Source organism: Sinocyclocheilus rhinocerous, unplaced genomic scaffold (assembly GCF_001515625.1).
Source record: "Sinocyclocheilus rhinocerous isolate Xijiao unplaced genomic scaffold, SAMN03320098_v1.1 scaffold364, whole genome shotgun sequence".
Classification (NCBI taxonomy): Eukaryota; Metazoa; Chordata; class Actinopteri; order Cypriniformes; family Cyprinidae; genus Sinocyclocheilus; species Sinocyclocheilus rhinocerous.
Genome location: NW_015659024.1, coordinates 123,276 through 134,711, shown reverse-complemented (window position 1 = coordinate 134,711; position 11,436 = coordinate 123,276). Strand labels below are relative to the sequence as shown.

Sequence of the window (11,436 nt, the reverse complement as noted above, 5' to 3'; positions counted from 1 at the left end):
CTCACAACATTCAAACTTCAAATCTTTTTCACATTTTTCTGTGTTCAGAATTCAGAGATGGAAGAATAATATATATTATATGCTGCAATACTATGGTACATTATTACCATATTTATATACCTCATATGGCCTTTACACTACAGTTCAAAAATTTGAGGTCAGTAAGATTTATTTTTTTTAAATAAATTAATATTTTTTATTGCACAAGGATGCAATAAATTGATCAAAAGTGACAGTAAAGACATTTATAATTCATTATAAATGCTGTTCTTTTGAATGTTCTGTCAAAGAATACTGAAACAGGAAACTTTTCCCACAAACATTTGACTCCATGTACACTTGGTATATTCTAAAAAGTTACTCCAAAAAGTACTATTTCTGTTACTTATTTTTAGCCTTATATGATGAATGTCATGACAAGAGGAATCTGCCATATTTCCATCTGTAATGCAGTTTATATCAAACTATGTATTAAACCTACAAAGTTGAGATAACTTGAATATGATCTTTGTATAACGTTGATGGAGGATCCTCTGATAGAAAGAGCAGTCTGTGATAGATTGAGGTCGTATGATAACTGTTGAGTGAGAATATGCCCTGCAGTTTGATTGCACTGATTTCAGGAGACGTCAGCACATTCAATTACAGCTCAGAGAGGAAGGTGCTAAAGGGAAACGGCTTCATCAAAAGTTTCAGCATAAATGCTTTTTTTTTATCTTTCTTTTTTTTCTGGAATATATGTTAAATATGCCCAATGGTACATTTACTGTATTTGCTTTGTTTTTGACAGTGATGAACATTTTCTTTCTTAAATATGCCCAATGGTACATTTACTGTATTTGCTTTGTTTTTGACAGTGATGAACATTTTCTTTCATCTGTGTCTATTCCAGATGAAGGTTTTCGAGGGTCATGAGAAACTATATGTACTGCATGTTAGCATGCGTTATATTCCATTTTAGGTTGAAAGCTGTTCATTTAGGATTTTTTTTATTTTTTATTCTTTGCTTTACTCTGTCACTTCAACAACCAGTATTGGGGTCAAATAAAAGGAAACGCATGGAATGTACTAATTTCATTCTAATTACTAATTACTAATTTCACATACTAAATTGACTCTGATCCTTAATCACACAGAAACTGTTTGAGTCATTTAAATAACAGCTTGTCAGTCAAACTGTATTCATGTATCATTTCTAATAATAATTCGGCAAATACTTTGAGAAAGAAGAATTGTAAAATAAATATGTTATGAAAATATGATGCCAATATTAATAATGAATAAAATAAAATAAAAGTTGTAACATGCAATACATAAATTATGTCTGTTTACATGTGCTCCTGTAGCTAAAAATATAATGTTATGGATATACCATGCCAAAATAATTAATGCACGCAAATACTTAAAAATTATTTTATAATTGTAAAAATTATGTTTAAAATAAAAAAGTTAAAATAAAATTAAACATGCAATACAAATTATAAAAAAATAAGAAGTTAAAATAAAGGGTATAGCATGGAATAAAAGAAGTTGATCTGTTTTGCTGTGCTGCTGTATCAAAAAATATAATGTCATTACAACATTATGTAACGTAACAATATAACATTACATTTTTATTAAAAAAATAAACATGCAATAATTACAATAATTATTTACATTTATTTAAACAAAAAATTTCAAATAAAAGCTTTAACATCCAATACAACAGATTTAAAGGTATTTGTTTATCTGTCATGCTGTAAAAAAAAAAAAATTATATATATATATATAATATGTTTTGAATATGATTATGATTAATTATTAAAAAAAACATTAAACAATATAAAAATTTTAAAAAAATTATTATATCATTTAATTTGTATGAATGAATGATCATTTGAATTAAGTTATTTAGTTTTTCTCCTTTGCCCTTTTTTTTTTTTGACAAACTCTAGATCCTGCAAAACCAATATCATGACATCTTTTACAAAAAACAACAACAACAACAAATGAGGCTAATAATTTAAACTACAGCTATATCCCCTGTTTCAATGTGTGCCACACACATCAGTGTTTTTACACGGGACGTCTGAGCAGTGTGTCAAACTACAAACATCCACACACTGTCTCCTGACCTTTTAAACTTTCCTGCTGTCTATCTAATAACCCATAGCCTTTAGAAAGTGCCATTTCCCGCAGAGTGTTCAAAAGCTGTTTGAAATCCACATGCTTTTAAACTGTCTTCCTTGTAGACATCGGGCCTCTAGCTCTTCCATTCAGCCTGTCTCGCTTCACCGTCATGTGCCTGGCTGTTGCCATGGAAACAAAGGTCCGGCTCCACGAGCGCTGGGGAACCGCAGCCCGATCCACTCAGCCACGTCCATTTATCAGCCAGCCTTGCCTCGCTGCAGTGCGGAACAGCGGCTCATAATGACTTCTGCGGCCAGGAAAGGGACGTTGGGCAGGGGATTCAGATTCAGATCGTGTCCGCAGGCTTAAGGACAACACAAACTAATCTCTATCTGATTTTGTGTGGCATGTTCTCACCCAGGCTTTGCCTGATCGGATCCCAATTTCACATTTACAAGCATGAAGGACTCAGGAGCAGCGCCGCTAACCTCATTTCTTGCTCCATTTCCTAGGCTGGGTCAGCCCTGGCTGTGGCTCGGGACGCGTCCCCTGCTCCTTAACCAGGAGAGGGAGAAAGTTCACAACCCGTCCGTCTGCTAGAGTTCTCCTCTGTTACGTCTGCTTGGTCTGAGAAGGCCAACTAGAGGGCATGCAACAATATCAGCATAGAGTCTGGTCCATTTGTCAAGAGCAACCTGTAAAACAGATTGATTTGTTTTTACCTGATGTTTAAGGGGCATTTAGTGTTAAAGGGATATTCCAGCCAAAAATTAAACTTATATCATTATTTACTGAACACAAAAGAAGACATTTTGAAGAATGTGTAACCAAACAGCTGGTCATTGACCTCCATAATCTGAAAAAAATAAAAAATAAAATACTATGGAAGTCAATGGGGACCAGCAGCTGTTTGACTTTCATAGTATTTTTTTTCTATACAATGGAAGTCAATGTGGACCAGCAGATGCTTGACTTCCATAGTATAGAAAAAAAAAATACTATGGAAGTCAATGGGTACCAGCAGTTTTCTGATTTCCATAGTATAGAAAAAAAATACTATGGAAGTCAATGGGGACCAGCAGCTCTTTGACTACCATAGTATTTTTTTTTTCTATACTATGGAAGTCAATGGGGACCAGCAGCTGTTTGACTTCCAAGCTGGTATATTTTATAAACTCTGTCACAAGACAATTAATGTCATATATTATGCATTATGTAAAAAGTTTGGAGGGGGGCGGGGGTCATACTTTATATTTAGCGGTCTTAACTATTATGTACTAACATTAAATATCTACAAGACTATGGATTTACTGTACAACTACATGTTGTTATGTAATTATGGTGACACTTGACACTTTCGATTAGTGAACACATATTCACAATTAATTAAGTACTAATAAACCACCAGTATGCTAGTAATAGGCATGCTAATTAATAATGAGTAATAGCAGCTAGTTATTAGTGAATATGTGTTCCCTAATCTAAAGTGTTACCGTAATTACAATGGTTAAGTACATAGTATATAAGGTCGTCTAATATAGTGTGACCATAACTTTGTTTTTACTTGAATTAAATAATCATTTCGTTTTAATTATTGGCATACTTTTAAAATGATTCTGTTTTAATGAATTATATCAGTGTATGAAGAACTAAATCATCTTTTTGTAAATGCCACTCAATAGGGCATTTGAGTACATACTCTTTTATCTAAACACTGTCACAATATTCTGAGAAAGATTGCTTGTGTTGTTTGCGAGGCTTTCATTTGGATTCTGAGTTAAGTCTCAATTGAGTTTGATTGTCAATCGTCAAGTCAATTTGTTTCGAGCTTTTGAACACAATTTTTGTTTCTGATATAAAACTGTGCAACTGTGAAGTCTGGGAACTTGTTCAACAGTCTGATAATCTGTGTACAAAACGCATGAGACGGCCAGTAAACAGACTGAGGATGTGCTGAAAAATATCTGAAAAAAATGATGATGATGGAATTAAGGCTACAACAACTAATCACACGAATCACTACACATCAATAATGATGGTCAGCAATACATGTCATTTTCAATTAGTTGGGTCTGTGTACTATTAGAGAATCTTCACCAGTAATGAAAATAAAATGAACTTTTATATTAAACGCTTTAATGAAGGTCAGTTTCATATGGCCAGATGGTTGTGTCTTTGACAGATTATTTATATGTTGTTCGATGAGGTTAAACTTATACTATGATTTGTAAATGGGATAAATTCATACTATCATCATGAGAATTGCCATTACTGTTTGGCTGAATTCCATATAGCATACTAGCATATTACTCTGTTATATTACTATTTTTATTACTCATATTACTATTTCTGTCCTATAAAAATATAGAAAATGAAAAGTTGTATATTATGCTATTTTGAACTCGGCTCTCGTTTCACTGTTGACAGAAAATGAGAAAACATTTTGACAAAAAGTTTGTTGTCGATCAATAAATGAACCATATTTCATTGAAATCTTACATAAAATAAATAAAATATTTCTGTATGCTTTAATTTACAATTTATGGAAGGAAAAGACTGAGCAAGATATAGAATAACAACATCATAAAATTATCATAAAATAGGGAATTATATTTTTAAATAGATTAAAAAATAAATAATTGTCAGATTGATCGATTGCCAAGCTAGCTGTTAGTTGCAGCCCTAGAGAACGCTGAGAAAGCTGTGGAATAACAAGAAATAACAAAATATGTCTCTTAAAAAAAAAAAAAAAAAAAAAAAAAAAATATATATATATATATATATATATTTAAAATCTGACCACTGAAGATTTTTAAAAATCAATTGAAAGAAATAATTGTCTGGTTATTCGATTGCCAAAATAGTTGTTAGTTGCAGCTCTAGATAGAATATTAATGTCTTCTGCTATTGATTTAATGTTCCCACTCCATAAAACGAGACATTCAATGTTAACATGGCTCTCCAGTGACTGCTTTAGACTCGACTTGAATGGAGACTTAATTGAAGCTCCATACACTCTCACACGTCAAATATTTCACTTCCTGTTTTAATGAGATTTTTAATTAGCATGTTAATTGTCTAATGAGTGTGTGGCAAGATAGCCGGCTAATGGGAATAGAAAAATACAGACGTGATGGTGTAGTAATACATCTGGACTGTGTTTAGTCCATACAGATGAGCCTGAGGTTCTCTAAAGCGCTCACACACACACACACACACACACACACAGCACCTTTACAAGCAAATTCAGCCTGCAGCCTAGGAAGTCATCACCTTGCAAGAGGACGCCAGTAGCCTGTGCTTTATGGCTTGTCACACTTTTATACGATGCTTGATGGAGGTTTGACCTTCAGACCCAGACGCTCAGGCTGCTTTTGATTCATGAGAAACGCTCTATCCTTATCTCTCGCTTTTCTGCTCTGTCTGTTCTTCTCGTTCTCTTCTGTGCTTCTCTCTTCATCACTCAGTCTCAGTTGTTTGTTTGCGTTCTCATTTGTGTTGGTCTGAGTGTGATGTGATGTTTTTGTTGCTCACAGTCAGATCTACTGCATTGAAAACGCTCATGGGCAGCTGGTGCGAGACTTGGACTTCAACCCCAACAAGCAGTATTACCTGGCCAGCTGTGGTGACGACTGTAAAGTCAAGTTCTGGGACGTGCGTCACATCAAAGAGCCCGTCAAGTGTCTGGAGGAGCACTCTCACTGGTTAGACAGAAATACACTTGAACACACACCAACACTGCACAATAAGTCTGAAAATGTGCACTTACACTACAGGTCAAATACTGTAAGTTGGAATAATTATGATTTTTTTTTTTTTCTGAAAGATGTATCTTCTGCCCACCAAGGCTGTTTTTTTACAGTAAAAACAGTAATATTGTGAAATATTATTACAATTTCAAATGACTATTTTCTATTGTAATATATTGTAAAATTTAATTTATTTCTGTGATCAAAGCTGTATTTTCAGCATCATTACTCCAGTCTTCAGTGTCACATGATCCTTTAGAAATTATTCTAATATGCTGATTTGCTGCTTAGTTATTATCAGTTGTTATTGGTGCTCGATTATTAACAATAGTTCTTATTGAAATCAAAGTTGAAAACTTAATATTTTTATGGAAATTGTAATGCATTCTTTTTTCAGGATTCGTAGATGAATAAAAAGTAATACAAAAAAAACGTAATGTCAATTTTGATCACTTTAGTGCATCCTTGATGAATAAAAGTATTTGTTTCTCTTTTTAAAAACAAATATTACTTGCCCCAAACATTTGAATGGTAGTGTATCACATTTGCCACAAAAATATGAAGCCATTTCAACATTGATAATAATAATAAATGTTTCTTGAGCAGTAAATCAGCATATTAGAATGATTTCTGAAGGATCATGTGACACTGAAGACTGGAGTAATGATGCTGAAAATACAGCTTTGATCATAGAAATAAATTACATTTTACAATATATTCACACAGAAAACAGTTATTTTAAATAGTAATAATATTTCACAATATTACTGTTTTTAATCAAATAAATGCAGCCTTGGAAGGCAGAAGAGACTTCATTCAAAAACATTTAAAAAATCTTTCATTTTTGAACTATAGTGTATTTATTTGATGTTTTTTTTTTTTTTTTTTAAGTATTTTGTATAACACACTAAACAGAATCAAATCTTTCAAATAATCAACTACCTGTATGTTGTGTCCTGTTCATTATATCAGTGGTAAATGATACAAATCAATAGATTATATTAGTTGAAATGCCCGTGTGTGAAATCTTTGTTAATTAGCCGCTAATCTGTCTAATGTGACTTACCTTTGCAGCCACATTTATACTTGTATTTTAGTCACATCAAAGATAATCGTCTTTCATGAGGTTTGAGGCTTGTGTTAGCGCCATCTTTCACATCTTTCTTGAAACCAGACGCAGTCAAAGCCAGCCTTCCTGTGCAATTTTATCTATGCGTGGCAGGTTTCAACATGGTTATCTTAAATGTAGAAGACAGTATTTTAATTAGTGTGTGTATATCTGTGCTCTTGCATCTTGCTGATGCTATAGTTGTGTGTTATAGTGCTCTGGGGTGTGTTAGTGTAGCTTGATTTAGCTCACTGCAGATCTGTTTCAGTGGAGAAAGAGGAGTGTGTGTGTGATTGCGAGAGAGTATCTGCTCGTAGGTGTGAGTCACTGGATATAATTGCCTCAGAATCGCGCATATCGCTTCCCGCGCGCACCAATCAAGGCAGGATGGCTTGTCAGCCACAGGATGCTATTTCTTAAAGATAGAGGCGCCGGATCAATCAGAGCCGTTTTGATCCTATTTAGATAGGAAAGATCCACAACAACAATGTCCCATACATGTTTCTCGTGTTTGCAGCGACAGGGGTTCGGCTGAGCCTCGGGCTGGGAGGTATTAGGGAATATTTTGGGATAGGAGACAGATTAGTTAGGGAGAAGTCTTGACTGAGCCAGATTTTACTGCTGACAGCTGAGTTATCCTCCAACAATCCCTGGCTATGAGGGCTGGGATCCTTTACTGAGCTGTGCCCGAGGCTTATATAGACGGAGGAAGAGAAAAGAGAAACAAGTCCGGGTGTCGTTGGTGAGGTGGAAGAGTGGGGACAGGGAACGCAGGCGTGTTTGACGCTGTGCTTTGTGTTTCAGGGTGTGGAGTGTGAGGTACAATCACTCTCACGACCAGCTGCTGCTCACCGGCAGCAGCGACAGCAGGGTCATCCTGTCCAACATGGTGTCCATCTCCTCCGAGCCGTTCGGACACCTGGTGGATGACGACGACCTCAGTGACAACGAGGAGAACCAGCAGGAAGACAAGTACACATCCCTTTCTGTCTCTCTCACCTTCTGCCTGAGCTTTATTGTGTCCTCAGATTTTCTATATAAATGCAACGAAATGCATTTGTTCTTTTCAGTTGAGTTCAGTACAGTTCACTTCATTTCTGTTCGATAATAATTCAGTTTAGTTCTATTCATTTAAATCCAGTTCAATATACTTTAGTTCAGGTCAGTTCAGTTTAATCTAGCTAGTTTTCTTTTTTTTTTTTTAGTTTGATTTAGTTCAATTCCAAGAAATAATTTTGTTATTTTCAGTTGAGTTCAGTACAGTTCTGTTCATTTGAGCATCCAGTTCAGTAGAATTTAGTTCAGGTCAGTTGAGTTCAATCTAGCTGAATGTTTTTCAGTCCAGTTTGATAAAGTTAAATTCCACAAAATAAATTTGTTCTTTTGAAATTAGTTCAGTACAATTCCATTAATTCCCAGATCAGTAGAATTTAGTTCAGGTCAGTTCAGTTAAATCTAGCTCAGTATTTTTCAGTCCAGTTTAATTCAGTTAAATTCCACAAAACGTATTTGACATTTTCAAATTAGTTCAATACAATTCTATTTATTTCAACCCAGTTCAGTATAATTTAGTTCAGGCCAGTTCAGTTCAGTCTAGCTCGGTATTTTTCAGTCTGGTTTCACTCAGTTAAATTCCACAAAATACATTTGTTCTTTTCAAATAAGTTCAGTACAATTCTATTAATTTACAGTTCAATAGAATTTAGTTCAGGTCAGTTCAGTTCAATCTAGCTCAGTATTTTTCAGTCTAGTTTGATTCAGTTAAATTACACAAAATGCATTTGACATTTTCAAATGAGTTCAGTACAATTCTATTTATTTCAACCCAGTTCAGTATAATTTAGTTCAGGCCAGTTCAGTTCAGTCTAGCTCAGTATTTTTCAGTCTGGTTTGATTAATTTAAGTTCCACAAAATACATTTGTTCTTTTCAAATAAGTTCAGTACAGTTATATTAATTTCCAGTTGAGTAGAATTTAGTTCAGGTCAGTTCTGTTAAATCTAGCTCAGTATTTTTAAGTCAGGTTTGATTAATTTAAATTCCACATAATACATGTGTTATTTTCAAATGAGTTTAGTATAATTCTTTTGATCTCAGTCTAGTTCAGTAGAATTTAGTTAAGGTCAGTTCAGTTCAATCTAGCTCAGTATTTTTGACTCCAGTTTGATAAAGTTAAATTCCACAAAATATATTTGTTCTTTTCAGTTGTGTTCATTTTCAATTATTTTCAGTTAATTAAGTTCAATACAGTTCTTTACATTTTTATTTATTTCAGTCCAGCACAATTAGTTCAGGTCAGTTCAGTTCAATATAGCTCAGTTTTTTTTTTTTCGGTCCATTGTGATTCAGTGGAATTCTTTGAAATATGTTTGTTCTTTTTAATTAAGTTTAGTACAATTCTATAAATTTTAGTCCTCTTCACTACATTCTATTTATTTCAATCCATATCTATATTATTTCAGTCTAGATCAGTATTTTTCAGTCAAGTTTGATTCAGTTAAATTCCACAAAAAGAGCTAATGTATTTTCGTTTAGTTCAATACAATTCTATTCATTTCCATAATTTCAGTTCAGTACAGTTTAGTTCAGCTCAGTTCAGTTAAATCAGTACTTTGATTCTACAAAATGAATGTGTTCTTTTTTTCAATTGCATTCAGTACAATTCTATGGCAGTTTAGTTCAGTGAGATAAAATTAAATGTTTAAAGGGGTCATATGATGCAATTTCAAGTTTTCCTTGGTGGGTTTTTGTTAAATGTGAGCCAAAATCATCACAATTAAAAGAACCAAAGACTTAAACTACTTCAGTCTGTGTGCATTGAATTTGTTTAATACACGAGTTTCACAATTTGAGTTGAATTACTGAAATAAATGAACTTTTCCACGACATTCTAATTTATTGAGATGCACCTGTATATTACCAGCATCATTTACTCTGCTCATTTATGTTGTGTGAAGGGGGAAAGAGCCCCTGCAGGACAGCATCATTGCCACATATGAGGAGCACGAGGACAGCGTGTATGCGGTGGAGTGGTCTGCTGCAGACCCCTGGCTGTTCGCCTCCCTCAGCTATGACGGCCGGCTGGTGATTAACAGAGTCCCTCGAGCCCTCAAATACCGCATCCTACTGTAGAGCAGGTGAGCATCAAAATGATGTAAAACGGGGACACTGATGATACTATTCAATAATGAGTAATGTGCTAGAATTAAGAGTTTGTTTCTCTCTTTTCCCAGGATGAACTCACATGCCCAGCTTCTGCAGACATGGACGAGTGAAATCCTGCTTTGACTTCATACGGGACTGTTTGAGTAAACTCTATCACGTCAGACGTCTGCAGCAGCTGTGCTGTTACTCTTTACTGTATCTGTGTGCTCATTTCCCAACACCTGATGATTTATTGAGCTGGTCTGGCATTCATAAAAAACACCCGGATTACGCAGATATCTGTGTTCTTGTGATTTTTGTGTGTTCTGTTTAGTGCTGTGGGAAATCAGAACCCTGAAGATTAATTATGATTATGTGTCTTATCATGTCCGCTGTAACAAAAGCAATGCTCTGTGGAACTGTCAGAGAAAGCCTAATTACCCCTGTATGTTTCCCAAAAAAACAGCTTTAATTAAAGAGCAAGATTTGATGTCCTTCTCTCCTTATCTGCCTCTCCTCTCCTCCGTTTGTAATTGCGAGACGAGTGTTCGTTAAAGCACCTCCAGTGACAGTCTGTTTTAATTGCAGCTTGAATCTCCACATCTCGGGCTGTCAAGGGACGGCCGCGGCCCGATCCGTCAATACCAGGGCCGGCGGAATGAGTCTCTGAATGCATAATGTCAGTGCTCGCCGTCTCGAGTGGCGCCTCGGATTCTTTACGTACGCGGTCTGTTGTCAGTGATGCGGGGAGGTTAAATGCATTTGGAGTTTAGGGATTTTAACCCTCCGTGGTCTGTCACAAGCCCTGCTGCCCCTGCTCTTCTGTGGACGTGCTGGATGTGAGTGTGCATGGAGAGATACAACTGGGTCTCCATGAAAGGTTGTATTCACTTATGGAAAGGTCCTATTTAAAGTTTACCGGCCACACTAAACGCAGCTGATTGCGTTTTGCAGATAGCAGATAGCAGCTGTTTATTTTCTTATCAATTCTCTTCTTATTTAAGCCTCTTGTTTTCACTCTTTTCTTTGCCAGTGTGTTTTGTTACTTATGCTTCACTCGCACGTTTTGCTTTGATTTTTCAGTTATGAGTTTTGTCGTGTTAACTTTCTTTGTTCTCGATTGATCCTCGCCTGTCCCTGACTATGATGTGCTTCTCTTGGTTTTGCAGCCACTCGCCTGGTATTTGATCTTCGCCCGTTAGACTACGTGTTATTGCTTTCCTGGGCTTCGTTTACTGATCGGACTGCTCTCCCGTTTCCTGGTCATTGTCTGGGCTTCCTCTCCATTGTCCTCTTAGACTGCTGAACCAGGGCTTGGCGGCTCGTC

General features: G+C 35.4%; 1 protein-coding gene across 1 annotated transcript in view; it reads left to right on the top strand.

Moving 5' to 3' along the window:
- LOC107723283 (protein TSSC1-like) overlaps positions 1-10,685 on the top strand; it is a 42,610-nt gene extending 31,925 nt beyond the window's left edge. The window contains exons 7-10 of the mRNA XM_016531850.1: positions 5,646-5,813; positions 7,771-7,938; positions 9,923-10,102; positions 10,199-10,685. Coding sequence (XP_016387336.1) covers positions 5,646-5,813; positions 7,771-7,938; positions 9,923-10,097 — 511 coding nt within the window. The 3' untranslated portion in view covers positions 10,098-10,102; positions 10,199-10,685. The remainder of the gene's footprint in view (positions 1-5,645; positions 5,814-7,770; positions 7,939-9,922; positions 10,103-10,198) is intronic.
- The last annotated feature ends 751 nt before the right edge of the window (positions 10,686-11,436 follow it).